The sequence below is a fragment of the Muscardinus avellanarius genome (assembly GCF_963383645.1).
Source record: "Muscardinus avellanarius genome assembly, chromosome: 15".
Classification (NCBI taxonomy): domain Eukaryota; kingdom Metazoa; phylum Chordata; class Mammalia; order Rodentia; family Gliridae; genus Muscardinus; species Muscardinus avellanarius.
Genome location: NC_137801.1, coordinates 68861143 through 68876070, shown reverse-complemented (window position 1 = coordinate 68876070; position 14928 = coordinate 68861143). Strand labels below are relative to the sequence as shown.

The 14928-nt window shown below is 45.7% G+C and overlaps 1 protein-coding gene across 4 annotated transcripts in view; it reads left to right on the top strand.

Annotated features, from left to right (window-relative positions):
• The window catches only part of SLC4A5 (solute carrier family 4 member 5), a gene marked incomplete at both ends in the record, with an annotated part of 91180 nt that extends 79283 nt beyond the window's left edge, over positions 1–11897 (top strand). For 2 of the 4 annotated variants that reach the window (XM_080711015.1, XM_080711014.1), the window contains 5 exons: positions 2558–2626; positions 3072–3245; positions 6311–6466; positions 7878–7962; positions 8741–8775. In XM_080711015.1, coding sequence (XP_080567141.1) covers positions 2558–2626; positions 3072–3245; positions 6311–6466; positions 7878–7962; positions 8741–8775 — 519 coding nt within the window. Of the gene's footprint in view, positions 1–2557; positions 2627–3071; positions 3246–6310; positions 6476–7877; positions 7963–8740; positions 8809–11731 lie in introns of those variants that run through there. The other 2 variants (XM_080711013.1, XM_080711016.1) reach the window with 2 other exon arrangements.
• Positions 11898–14928: the final 3031 nt, after the last annotated feature.

The window sequence follows — 14928 nt, the reverse complement described above, 5'->3', positions numbered from 1 at the left end:
GCTTATTTTCAAGTGATATGTAATAGTTCCACATTTTGTGCAATAATGGATATTCCCTTCTGAAATTCTTGACCAAAATGTAACTCTTTCAAACTGTGGACCATATTTATAAATGGACTTATATAGAGTTAATAATTCTATAGTAATTTACATATGCATCTTATAAAATAAGCTGTGTAAAGAGAGTAAGGTGCCAGAAACAAGGAAATGTTAATTATTGCTCTGTCAAGGTCAAGTTTTCAAGGGTCCACGTGGTGCCAAATGCTGATATTGTCTTTGCATCCAATCACGAAGGGATTTGAAAAATCTTCCCACCGGTATTCTTGCACAATAAGGAGCGGGGGGAGTCTGCAATACACTTTATTTAACCAACAGTTAACCTATTTGATAAATTTTGTAGTAGGGCAGACCTATCTAGATTTTTATTGATCATAAGACTTAAGATTTCTGGTTTGATTGTATGCCTTTTTGTAAAGCTAGACTTTTGAAACAGTTAAGTGATTGAAGAATAATTGCTAGCTGGCACCAGTGCTAAATACCAGATTGGTTTTATATTAAGGAAAAGAAATTTGATTTAGCCATTTCAAGTAAAAGATAAATTAATTAAAAGGTGAAGTCCTAGAATTAATCTAGGACCCTCTCCCTCTCCTCCTCTCCAGTTCACCTCCTTCCTCTTTCCCCAGTCTCTCCCTCTGTAAGTAACAGTATACTGGTGTTAGGCAGTAATTTCCTTTTTTTTTTTTTCTTTTTTTTGTGGTACAGGGGATTAAATCCAGGAGCATTCTGCCTCTGAGCTACACCCCCAACCCCATTTTATTTTTATTCTTGAAAAAGGATCTCCCTAAGTTGATGAGACTCTCACTGCTTACGGAGCCTGTCCTTGAACCTCTGATCCTCCTGTCTCAAGTCTGGGGATAATAGGAGTATGCCACCATGCCTGGCTGACAGTAATGTTTATTATTGTAGGATTAGTGATCAATCTTGACCAATTTGGAAATATGTGCTTATCTTGTCAAACGAAGGCACTGAGGATGGAGTGGGCATGTATGTAAGGAGGGGCATAAATGACTCACACCCTCAGCCCTGCAGGATCCCCAGTCCACCCCAAGGCTGTGAGGTCGGTTTTTTCACACCTATCCAAGAAAGCTCTTTGAGACTGCAGATTTCTGCATCCTGCCTCAGAGGAACTGCTGATGGTGCCCAAGGCCCCCTTTCTAGAGAACTCCATGCTCTTATCATGGTCTCAGTCTCAAATTATGTAGACAGGCTGTGATGTCCTTGTGTCGTGCCGTGACCCTTGACATCTGTTACTGCTGGTGTAAAGCTGACCCTAGAGGTACCTTTTTGCTGCTTTTTAGTTTCATTAATATTTGAAAAAGGCCCTTTCCTGGAGGTTCAAAGAAGATCTGTGCTGAGCAATCTAGCATTCTCGATACAGCCCTGTCACTGGTAGGAGTGTGACGTCATAGGCCTTGGGGATTTGCTGGGGAAACTGCAAATGGCAGAGCTGGAGACAACGTCCTTGGCTTGAGGATGAAGTGTCTTTGTGATCAGTCACTGGCAACTCTAAAACATCTAAGACAAAATCTAGTTCTGTTTGGTGTGTTTTTTGCATTCGTGAGGGCAAAAAGGGAAATTCTAAGTGAACTTAAATTTCTGTTGCTAGAGATTATAGCTAAGAGTTTTTGGCTTCTACTGTTGTTGTTGGTACTGGACATTGAACTCATGGGCATTCTAGCTCCGAGCCATACCCCCAGCCCAATTCTTTATTCTTTATTCTGAAACAGGGTCTCACTAAGTTGCGGAAGGCCTCACTAAGTAGCTGAGGCTGGCCGCGACCCCGGATCCTCCTGTCTCAGCCTCCCGGGTACTGGGATTACAAGTGTGCGCCACCATGCCTGGCTTTTGCCTTTCTTTTTTGGTTTGGTGCTTCTCGTCATGGCAGCCAGTGAGTGACTTCAGCATGCAGACTAGATTATCATGAAGTTATAGACTGGAGAATGACTGTGCCAGGGCCAGCAACCATCTTAGATCTGCCCGGTTTGGGCTAGCCTACCTAAAGAGGAACTCACGGCCTTCGGACATCCCATCCTCAAGGGAAAACAAGATTAGGGCTGGGGGGAACTTTAGTAGACAGTACAGAGTGAAGGTTTTATATACTTCTGCTTTGCTTATTTTTTACACTGTTGTATATGAGGTATGCTTTTGTTCAGCACCCTTGCACAGCTTTGGGGGTTAGGGTTAGGTTTAGGGTCTCAGCTGAGACTGGAAGCAGGAAGGGGCTGACAGGAAGGAGCAGAGGGCAGTGTTGTAGCCAGACCACATGGCTTCCACAGGGCTGGGAGGTTACCCGAGCTGGAGAAGGGCACAGCGGTGCTTCTGACCCTCATCTTCCACCCCACCTCAACTCTGGCCCCAGATCATCTCTTAGACCCTCAGTTCCTTCAAATATCCAGCTCCCAGATGCCTGTGGTTGGCAGACATCTTTGTCCAGGATGGGGTGGCCAAGGACCCACCTCAGTCAGAGGCCCCATCCAAAACTCTGTTCTCCTTTCAGTATATCCCCATGCCTGTGCTGTACGGAGTCTTCCTCTACATGGGCGTGGCCTCTCTGAATGGCATCCAGGTATGGCTCTCCCCTCCCGAGGTGATATGTTCGTGCCCCAAGACTCCAAACACTTGCCTTCCCAAGTCAATGAAAGAATAATAGCAATACTAGTGCCAGGCAAAATAGCTACCAGGAACTTTACAAGGGTCATAGAATCTACGTAATTAAGTCTTCTGATCCTCATTTTACAGGTAGAAAAAAATGAGGCTCAGGGTTCAAAGCGCAGCTCAAGCTAACTCCAATGTCCATCTCACTGTGGCTGTCCTCTCCCTTCCCTACAGGGTATTCCCCTTCAGCTAGGGCTCAGGACCCCTTCTCACCATTATATATCCCCCTAGACACCTCCAGAGTGTCTTAATTAATGCCTGACCAGAGGTTGCATCCCTGAGACCCTACCAAGTCAACCCTTCCCCATGGACCCCCATGGCCCAGCTGCCTGGCTGACCCCACCTGTCTTTGCCAGTTCTGGGATCGCTGCAAACTGTTCCTGATGCCGGCCAAGCACCAGCCGGACCATGCCTTTCTGCGCCACGTGCCCCTGCGCCGGATCCACCTCTTCACCCTGGTGCAGATCCTCTGCCTGGCCGTGCTCTGGATCCTCAAGTCCACGGTGGCCGCTATCATCTTCCCTGTCATGGTAAGGTGGGCTGGGCGCAGCGAGCACCTCACTCCACCGCCCTCCGCCTTCTGCCCACCGTGGCTTGGCTCCTTCTGGGTTGCAGGAGCAGGTGCAGAAGAAGCTTCGAGTTGTGAGGCCAGGCCAGAGGGTGTGCAGGGAGGGGTGGACAGGAGGAAGGAGGAAAGGATGGCATTGTGGCCGGCAGACTGTGCAATGACAACTCACTGGTCAAGGCAAAAACTACCCAACCTTAGGGCCAGTCAAGGTGGGGTTGGAGGAGCCAGATGAATCCCATCAGGAGACCCAGTTCTGCTGCCAGACTTCAAGTCCACCTTAGAAGTAGATGCATACAAGCCGGGCGTGGGGGCGCACGCTCGGAATTCCCGCGCTTGGGAAGCGGAGACAGGAGGATCACGCAGGTTCAAAGCCAGCCTTGCTGGCTTAAGAGACCCTGTTTCCAAATAAAAATATAAAAATAGTTCTGGGCGTGTAGCTTGGAGGTAGAAGGGCTTCCAGGAACCTCAGTACCACCAAAACAAAAAAGAAAAAGAAGAAGTAGATGTGTACAAAGTACAAATATTTTCAGTGTGCCAAATTAATGAATTTCAAAGGACAAATAGTGATGGGGGCCAGGATCCGAGACCAGGAACTTCAAAAGCCAATGACTGACAACTGGGCGTAGTGGCAAATGGCTGTAACCCTGGTACTTGGGAGGCTGAGACACGAGGACCGATCGCAGGTTCGCCACCAGCCTCAGCCACTTAGCAAGGCCCTCTGCAATTTAGTGTTTCAAAATAAAAAATAAAATGGGAAGCTGGGCGTGGTGGCGCATGCTTGTAATCCCAGAGTTTGGGAGGCGGAGACTGGAGGATTATTCACGGACAGCCTCAGCTACTTAGTGAGGCCCTTCCCAAGCTCAGTGAGACACTGTTTCAAAAATAAAAGACTAAATAATAGGGCTGGGGGTGTAGCTTGGAGGTAGAATACCCCTGGGTTCCATCCCCAGTACCATAAAATAAAATAAATAAAATAAAATAAATAAAATAAAATAAAATAAAATGGGGCTGGGTCCATCCCCAGTAACATAACAAACAGACAGACAAACTGCCCCCCCCCCCAAATTTGATGACAATATAAAGTTTAAGCCTCTGGGGAAAGTATAGAAGAGTTCTTTATTCTTGCAAGTTTTATGGGAGCTTGAAATTATTCCAGAATAAAAGGTGAAAAGGGAAAAAAAAGCCAAAAACATGTTGCATCTGGTCCCCACCGGAAAGAAGTGGCCCAGCCCCTGGGGGGGCACTGGAGCAGGGGGGCTCGGCACCAGGCCATCTGCAGGCCTGGGTTGGGGCCAAAACAGGGGCACACAGGTGGAACTTGAGGTGTGCACTCCTCGGAGGGCTCTCGTCAGTGATTCTTCACCTTGGTTGCTCATCAGAATCAATGAAAACCAGCTAAGCCAGAATTTCTTGGGGGGAAACCCAGTCTTTGTTCATATATATATATATATATATATATATATATATATATTTTTTTTTTTTTTTTTTTTTTCTTACCAAAGTCTACAGGTGAACGTAAATATGCAGCCAGGTTTGAGAACCACTCTTGGAAGGAGAACTAGATCCTCCCCATCAGCATTTCAGGACGAGGAGGGGAGGACAATGCTAGTAATGATCAGCATGTACTGAGCGCTGTTCCATTTAACCCCTGAAGTACTAATAGTAACCCCACTTCCCAGTGGAGAAAGATGAGGCTCGGAGACCTGCAGTGAGAGACAAAACCAGGGCAACAGAGCTGCATCCTTCCTGATGGTTTTTTTTTGTTGTTGTTTTTTGTTTTTTGTAAATACAGTAAAATTCACCCAGTTCTATAGTTTTAAGAAATGTATGGAGCGGGGCGTGGTGGCGCACATTTGTAATCCCAGTACCTGGGAGGCTGAGACAGGAGGATCTCAGGTTCGTGGTCAGCCTCAGCTTCTTAGGCCCTTCAAAATTTAGTGAGAGCCGAGTGTGGTGGCGCATGTTGTAAACCCCCCCACCCGTCCCCACTTGGGAGGCTGAGAGTCTCACTATGCTGCTGAAGATGTCTTATAACTTGTCAACCTCCTATCTCAGCCTCCAAGGTCCTGGGATGACAGGCATGCACCACCATGCCTGGCTAACTCCCAGCTCTTTTCAATAATTTGTTCATCCTGAACATAAACAAACTTTCCTTTAAAAATACCAGATATCCCACTCTCCTTTATTCAGCCTTCATTTACAGAGAGATAGCTCTCAGAAATGGGGGCAGAGACAGAAGGAGAAGGTACATATGTTTCCTCTAATATGCCCAAACTAGGGAACACAGAGGATACCAGTGGGACTCCAGATAATGGAGGGGAAATACCAGCAAAGTTTGAATGGAAAGATAGGAGAGGAGGAAGGCTGATCTTAATGAGGGTCTACATCTGAATATGTGTAAAATTATGAATATGACATGGTTACCCTGGACAACCATCGGTGGGAGGGGGGAAGGGAAAATGGGGGCGGGGGGAGAGGGCACCAAATATAGTTTAAATATATACCATTTATGTTCAATAAAAAATTTGTTTTAAAAAAAAAGAAAGAAATGGGGGCAGAGGGACAGAGTTGGGGAGATCTCGTGTGTGATCCCGAGGCCAGCAGCAGTAACATCACCTGGGAAACTGGTAGGATACAGATGCTCAGACTGCCCCGACCCGCTGAATCTAAAACTCTAGTGCAGCTCCCAGCAATGGGTATTAAGGAGCCCTCCGGGTGGTCCTGAAGCACACTCAAGTGTGCAGCCACTGGTGTAAAGAACAACCGTGGTTCCCCAGCCATGGTCTCTGCCCTGGCTCTGTCCCTCTCAGTTACCTGTAGGCATGGTCACTCACCTGAGAAAAGGGTAAAGGAGAGAAACCAGGGGTGTGGGGCAAGTGGACAATGGTTTGTGGGGACTTCAGAATGGCCCCAAAGACACAATCACAAGAGGTGCCCGAACTCACCCGACTGAGGGAGAAAAAGCCCTTTCACCCATGGTTTTCTCTAAGCTTCCACAAGACTGCAGTTTCTGTCTTCCTACCACAGATCCTGGGCCTCATCATCGTTCGAAGACTTCTGGACTTCGTCTTCTCCCAGCACGACCTGGCCTGGATTGACAACATCCTCCCGGAGAAGGAGAAGAAGGAGACAGACAAGAAGAAGAAGAGAAGGAAAGGGGCCCAGGAGGACGGTGATGAGGAGGTGGGCCATGTGAGGCCTGGGCAGAGGGGTGGCTTCTCAAGTGGCCTGCAGCCTGGGCGGACAGCTCATCTGCGCCTGTGACTGTCCTCAGAATGGGCCAGAGCTCCCTGCACAGGAACAGCTGCCTGGCCGTGTTCACTTCCCAGCCCTGTGGGTTCTCAGAGCCACAGTCAACAGCGGCACAGGTCCCTGAGGAAATGGGACAGGAAATGGCCCCAACATGGAAGGCAGTTATAAGGAGTGGCCACCAGGCCTAGGGGCGGGGCCTGATGGGGACTTTTACATAGACTGTATGTTAAGACAGGCAGGAGGGGCTGGAGACCAACTTTCTTGGGACTCCCCCCCTATGGTATTGGGAATAAAAGTAGAGGAAGAGGCATGTGTTCTTGCTGAAAGGGGAATGGTTACATTTTGCAATTGCCTGGGACCACCTGGTTCCCCACCTGGTTCCCCACGCTTTCTTGGCATCCCATCCCCAAACACTCAGTGAACAGACAGGGAGTCAGCCCAGAAGGTATAGTAGGTATCAAAACATTAGGCAGAAAGGTTAACTGGTTCAAGGGTTCATTACAAATGATGACCTTGCCTCCATAAGGGAAGTGACTTATCCAACATGGTTGTACAGCTAAATGTCCAAGAGGGAAGTCAGAAAATCATTCCTGACTTTTGACTCTTGGTTTCCAATAGTTTGAACTGTTCATTTGATTTTCTAACTCCATACCTGGCTCCCAATCTCCCACTTTTACTCAAACTTGGAACCCTTCATTTCCCTTATCCTAAGTTCTCACCTTTTGTAACTGAAAGCTGTTCACAAGCAAATCCTTGCTGACTGATGGGTGATCATTAAACCATCCTCTGTGGGTACTGATTGGCCCAAACTTCCCCTGGTCCTTAATTACTGTCCTCTGCCAGGAAGGAGAGAGTCCCATAATTCATTCACATGATTGTTACAATTTGCAAACAGACTCTGAAAAGAAACAGGGTCCAAGTCTTTTTAAGATGCATACTGATTTTCATTAGTTCATCCAATAAGTATGAGTGGCCCCCATGTTGCAGGAACTATTCCAAGGGTAAAAAGGGAGGAAAAACATCTCTGGATTATATGATACACGCAATGGAGAAATGGGGTTCAATTTACACACATTCATTTTACACGTCTTTATAGTAACACAGCTATTGAATGAGGTTCATTCCCAATGACTGGTCCCTTGTGAGGAGAGACATTCCTGGATGTGTTCCTTCCTCTCCACTGGCTGTCTAGAACAGTGGCCCCCGAGTGCCTGCAACACCCTTAACTGGATCTGAAGAGCGTGATGGCTTGCACAGTGTGGATGTATGCATTTCCATCTTGGCAAGAAAGACAAAGTGGTTGTGTTGGTGTTTATCAGCGTTTCCCACTGTTTTTCTCCAGCCCCAGTTCCTCCCTCCCTCAGTTATAAAGATTCCCATGGACAGTGTCCCATCAGATCCCCAAAACGGTATCCACTGCATTGCAAGTAAGTAAAACACATGGTGTCGCTCCCTTTTTACTCTCTATTAGCCCTCCATCTATTTCCCCTAAGGAACTTCCATCTAAGCTCAAATCAGAGCTGAATTTTCCCCTTCTCAACATCTAGATGAACTGACGTCAGGCCTGAAGGTCCTGGGGTTGGGCTGTGATTCTGTGTGGATCACAAGCATCCTCCAGGTGCTGCAAGGGAGGCAGGCAGGGAGGGGTCGGCATTGCCGATGAAGACCCGTGGGACTCGGTCACTGCTTCCAATCCCTCCAACTGGCAGACAGCCCTGTTATCAAGACCACACAGCCTGACCCAGGAGTCTTCTAAAAGATCCCAATCTGAGTCCTGACCCTAGTGCTCTGTGCTAGGGGTTGCCACTGTCTTCCAACACAGAGTGTAGGGGTGCATCACCAGGAGACCTCGACAGCACCTTTGGGGGCCCCCGAGGACACCCTAGCACCACCGTCCATCGTAGTACCTCAAGATCCTTGAGTTCCTCACTCCCCCATCACGCCCCTTTGTGTACATCCATCCTCCATCCCCAGGCTTCCCCGTGCCTTCCTCCCTCTTAACCTGGCTGAGAACTCTCTGTGCAAAGGATTGAATCCGAAGCCACTCGTCTCTGTGAGGCCCCAGTATTCCTCCTGTCTAGAGTTGGCCACAGGGGTAGAGAATAGAGAAGAGAAGTAATGGTGTGGACGTACTGGAGAAGCAGGGCATTCTCCAGTGTAGTACTCAGATCTGCTTCATATCTGCCATTTCACTTTTTCTTCCAGGAAAAAGATCTTCCAGTTGGAGTTACTCACTCTGATTCTTCCTTCGGTGGCTCAGAACTTGATCGAGGGTAAGAGCTATTAGGTAGATTCCTTGGGAATAGCCAGAAAGTCAAGGAACCACCCTTTCCAGATTTCCCAGTCTAGCCAATATCTCATTTCTAGATTTCCCAGGCGAGTCAATATATCAGCAGAACGCCTTTGCTGGCTCACCACTCAAAGCCAAAGGCTGACCAACCTGATCACTGGTGGTCCAGTAACAAATGACTCTTCTAACTGACATCAACATGGTTATAATACATATACAAAGATATGCAACTTTAGAAAATTTAGAATAGTGAGAGTAAATACTTAAAAAACAGCCTGGCATGGTGGTGCATGCCTATAATCCCAGTACTTGTGAGGCTGAGATAGGAGGATCACAGGTTCAAGGCCAGCCTTAACAACTCAGCAAGGACCTCAGCAACTTAGTGAAACCCTGATTCCAAATAAGAAATAAAATTGGCTGGGGATTTAGCTCAGAGGTAAAATGCCTCTGGGTTCAATCCCTAGTGCAATACACACACACACACACACGAAGATCAAAGATTATTAAGGAGAGCTGATTAAAATAAATTATAAACAGCATGGTGGCACACGCTTGTAATCCCCGCACTTGGGAGGCTGAGACAGGAGGATTGCACAGGTTCGAAGCCAGCCTGAGCTACTTAGTGAGGCTCTCAGCAACTTAGTGAGACCGTTTCCAAATAAAATATAAAATAGGTCTGGGAATGCAGCCTGGAGGTAGAAAGCCTCTGGGTTCCATCCCCAGTACCACACACAAAAAATAAAAAATAAAAAAAATTATTAAGCCAGGTGTGGTAGTACACACCTGGCGATCTCAGCACTTAGGAGGCTGAGACAGTAGGATTGCAGGTTCAAGACTGGCCTCGGAGGCTTAGTGACCCTCAGCAATTTAGCGAGACCCTGAAAAATAAAAATAAAACAAGATGGGGGTGTAGTTTGGAGGTAGAATGTCTTTGAGTCTAATCCCTAGTCCAAAAGAAAAATCAAATAAGTGAAAAAGAGGAAGAGTCAAGAAAGGATTCAGGGCCCCAGTGCCAGGACCCCCTATGCCAGCAATGGTTCCTTGGTGTTCTTGATAAGAAATTACCAATGGAAAAAGGGGGATTACTTATTGCACAGGGGGCTCAAACATGAAAAGACATTCAGAGGCAAGAAAGTCTTTGCCTCGGTTGTTTCTGGGAAGTTGGTAGGAAGAGGCCCACCTCTCCCAAGGAGTCACTCAGTAGTGGACCCAACATTAATTAGGTGCACAGGCTCCCCCACATCTAGAAGTAGGTAAATCCAGTCTCAGATGGAGCTCCCTCAAGGGTTTTCCAGGAGACATATATCGGGTCTCCTGAAATATGAGATGAAGCTATTATCACAAGGCCAGGTAGAGGATGCGTATCAGTTCCAACCTCCCAAGCTGCAAACCTAAGGGCACCGCAGCCCAGAAGTGTTGTGTCAGATTACATGACATTAATATAATTACATTACAAATTACACAGCCCACATCCCCAATCAGGGCTCCTATGCCCTTATTGCCAGTGAGCTTTACATATACCTGTTAGTTGAAAAGCAGTTTATCCTGATTTACTTTTATTTTTAAAATGGTCTATATTAGCCGGGCGTGGTGGCGCACGCTCACAATCCCAGCATTTGGGAGGCTGAGACCTGAGGATCACAGTTCACGGACAGCCTCAGCTACTTAGTGAGGCCCTCCGCAACTTAGTGAGACCCTGTTTCAAAATAGAGAGAAAAAAAAATAGGGCAGGGGGTGTAGCTCAGAGGTCAAATGCCCCTGGGTTCCATCCCCAGACCCGCAAAAATAAATAAATAAAAATGGTCTATATTAAGTCAGCTCTCTAACTGCCCCAATTTGAGTCAGTAGTGTGAGAATTTGGACCAGGATAGTGTTTCCAAAGCCCTGTTAACTTACACAAAGCCATGGAACAATGTCAGACATGCAGACCATTTGGTAACCAGAGATAGCACGTCCCAGCTACACTGGTGTCTTACCAAATCTATGAAAATGGATAGAAGAAAAGACCACTAGGTAGGAGGATTTAGCTACACTGAAGAAAAATGCTTAGCAATGTGATCTAGTTTAAGAAAGATTAGCATCACAGATCTACCAGGCATGATGCTTGATTTCCTGGATGCAGAGGGGCTGGTGAGCATAGACACGGAGCACCATGTACAAAAATAAGGGGCACACATGGAAGCCGGTGACCCAAGGAAGGTATGAGCTTTACCTGGGGAGCCTCGGGCAGATCGATAGGACCCTGCCAGATGGAGAGGAAGGCGGGGCAGAAAGGCATTTCCGGCAGTGGCAACAGGCTTGAAGCACCATTTGAAAACACACAGAGCCGGCCAGGTGTGTTGGTGCGCACCTGTAATCCCAAGACTTGGGGGACTGAGAGAGGCCATCACGAGTTCGCGAACAGTGTCGGCTAAGTCGCGAGATTCTCCGCAACCTAGTGAGACTCTGTTTCAAAACAAAAAATAAGGAGCTGGTGGGGGGGAATTACCTCAGAGGTAGAATACCCCAGGTTTAACCCTCAGTACCACCCCCCCAACACACACACACACACACACACACACACACACACACACACACACACATGGGCAGACTAGTAGGCAGGAGTTGAAGCACAGAAAGCCCTCTCTTACTCTGCTAAGGAGCTAGTGTTCTATCTTTGAACGATGGGAAACCCGTCAAATTTGAGATTGAGAAAATTTACTCTGGCAGCCCTTTAGATACGCTGAAACAGGGTGAGACCAGTTCAGTGGCTGTGAAAGCCCAGCAGGTAGGACACTTTGTTCCAGCCATGTGCTGAGTTCATAAAGCAAAGAGAACTATTGGCGTCAGAGCCCTGCTCTGCGGAGTGGTGTTTAAAGCACCGAAAACTACATAATCATTCGCCTTTCCTGCTCGTTCTCGTTCAGCATCACCTTTCACTTCAAAATCTCCTGTCCAGCTTCACCTGCTTTTGGCTCCGCGAGGAGCCCAGTCTTCATGGTGCCACAGGTGAAGATAGAGATGGAGTCTGACTACGACTTCAGCGACTTGGACGAATATGGGAGAGAGGCGGATGGTGAGACCACCCTCTAGGGTGCCGCAGCGTCTCCCAGACTGAGGAAGGGTGGGGGCCTGGGTTAGTCTTGTCTGGGTCGAGTCTGGGTCAAACCTAACTTCTCTGTGCCTGTTTCCTTATTTACCAACTGGAGGGAGTCCTTCTGCCTGATAGAAAACTGGAGATCTTTCAGAGAAAAGTTCTACTTAGAGGCAAAGCTCTCCCCTTCCCTTTGTAGTTATTAAAACATCTAAACCTAAACATTATGCTTTATTTTAAAATGCAGTTCTGCGTAGAAATGACATTTCTTTTGAAATTAAAAATAAATGCTTGTCTCCCCAAACCATTACTGAGATAAATGGACCGTCAATTTTATCTAAACAATTATCAATTAAATATTTTAAAGGTTAGACTGAGATTTAAGTGGTTTGAGAGAACCATTAAAATATTTTTTACATCCACAGCTGGGTGTGGTGGTGCAAGGTTATAATTCCAGTATTTGGGAGGCTGAGACAGAAGGATATGGGTTCGAGGCTAGCCTCAGCTACTTAGTGAGGTCCTTTGCAACTCAGTGAAATCCTGTTTCAAAATAAAGAATAAAAAATAGGGTTGGGGGTATAGCTCAAAGGTAGAATGCACCTGGGTTCCATCCCCAGTACCACATACATACAAAAATACAAATAAAAAATATTCTTTTTTTTTTTTTACATCAATAGATCAAGGTTGGAATGATTTATAAATTTGCATTTTGAAAAACATTGAAAAGGTCCTGTCTTTTCTCTCCAGCTCGCTAAACTTTCTGAGTTTGAACCCTCTGCATTATGGGCCTTGCTCTAGAAGTATACGTGACTGGGGCTTCCCCAGATTGAAAAAACAGAGTTATATAAACAAAAGTTTTATAAACAAAAGTTCACATTAAAGTGAAATCTCAGACCATGCGGTAGATCAGCAAAATGATCCTTTAAATTTGTATCTCGTTTTTCACGCTTGAAATCAAATTTCTTTCTGAATTTGGGCAGGTCCTTCCTGAAAGGCTTGATTCCCAAAGTCACACTTCTCTATTCACACGAACATTGAATGTTAGGCAGCTAACATTTTGAGAGATTATACTTTGCAACATTACTCAGACTAGCACTTGAAAGGAATGATTAGAAGCAGTGGGTAGATTAACACGTTATTAATGAAGCAAACCCTTTTACCACTAAAGATTAGACATTTTATTTCCAAAACACATTTAATGAGTAAGCACCAAATATGTATGAACACCTAATACAATGCATCTTTCTCCAAAACAACTATGGATCTGAACACCAATTCATCACCTAGGTTAGTTACATTCTCTCAAGATAACACAAGTATTTTTTTCTTCCTTTTTAGACAAATGACACTAGGTCCTTAACACCTTGAGTACCAAAACAGGTAATTGCGTCTCTTTCTAATCCTGAACCTAGTATAGTTCATAAAAAGTTCTCAGTAGGTGTTCATTAAATTTAATCTCAGAGCTCCCTTCCAAGGGATACTGCCAAGAGGTAAATCTCTAAACCTCTGCCACTTTTTGAAAGAATTATTTAGCCATTTGTTAATTCAGACCCACCTGAGTTTAAAGTATAAATTCTTCATCATCTGTACCAATCCTGGGAGAGCTAACAATCTACCCTTAACAGTTCAGTTTTAAAGGCTGGCCGAAGCCGGGCGTGGTGGCACACGCTTGTAATCCCCACACTTGGGAGGCGGAGACAGGAGGATCGCGCTGGTTCGGAGCCAGCCTCGCTGGCTTAAGAGACCCTGTTTCCAAATTTAAAAAAAAAATAGGTCTGGGAGTGTAGCCCGGAGGTAGAAGGGCTTCCAGGAACCCCAGTACCACCAAAAAATAAAAAATAAAATAAAATAAAGGCTGGCTGATTTGGAAGGTTTGCTTTTGTCCAAGTTAAATTATAGAAATGGTATGGATTCAGGAGTCAATGTACTTGGCTCATCAAACAAAATGGAAAACTACAATGTTGGGTGGTTTTTTTTTTCCATTGCGTCCTTATGCATCCCTTATATTTTGTATATATATGAACATTTTAATTTCAATAGCCTCTAATAGGTTGACATATTGTTACCTCTTCATGCAGTAAGTCCTTTTTTACCTGCTTTTAATGTAACTAAAATTGAATAAAATTTAACCCTGTCTGCTCCTCTTATTCCATGTGTAAAAATTCAGGTAGGTACACAGGCATGGCATAGATAAGTGATACCTCACTTATAAAAACATCTCTATCGCCGGGCATGGTGGCACTCGCTTGTAATCCCCACGCTTGGGAGGCGGAGACAGGAGGATCGCACAGGTTCATAGCCGGCCTTGCTGGCTTAAGAGACCCTGTTTCCAAATAAATAAAAAATATAAAATTGGTCTGGGAGTGTAGCCCGGAGGTAGAAGGGCTTCCAGGAACCCCAGTACCACAAAAATAAAAATAAAAAAAAACAAACAAAAACAAACAAACAAAAAACATCTCTAGCAAACTATCAAAAGAATAAAGCCAGCTGGCAGGGGAACAAGAAAGGAGCAGGTCAACCTCCAGATGCTTTTTTCTCTTCCTGCCTCAGGCTGCCTAGAGCAGGGGCTACTTCTCGCCTAAAAGCCCAAATACACAGTTCTGGATAAGAATGCACAGGGACCTATCCCAGCCTCAAATGTGTATCACAAAGCCAGGTGTGGTGGCGCACACTTGTAATCCCAGCATTTGGAGTCTGACCCAAGAGGAGGCCCTCTAAAACTCAGTAAGACCCAGTTTCAAAATAAAGAATAAAAAATAAGGCAGGGGGTGTAGCTTGGAGGTCAAATGCCCCTGGTTTCCACCCCCAGACCCGCAAAAAAAAAAAAAAAGTATCACAAGCACCTTCCAACCTGTCAAATCAAATTAATACTTTAAATACTCATACACATACACACACATATACCTTGGGGGAAGGGACAGAGAGATATGTATTCTCTGTATGTATGCATTGGGAACTTGGAAAGGAGAAAATCTTTTGTAGCAATGTGTAAATTGAACGCATAGTTTAGAAAATGCTCATGTCAATGAA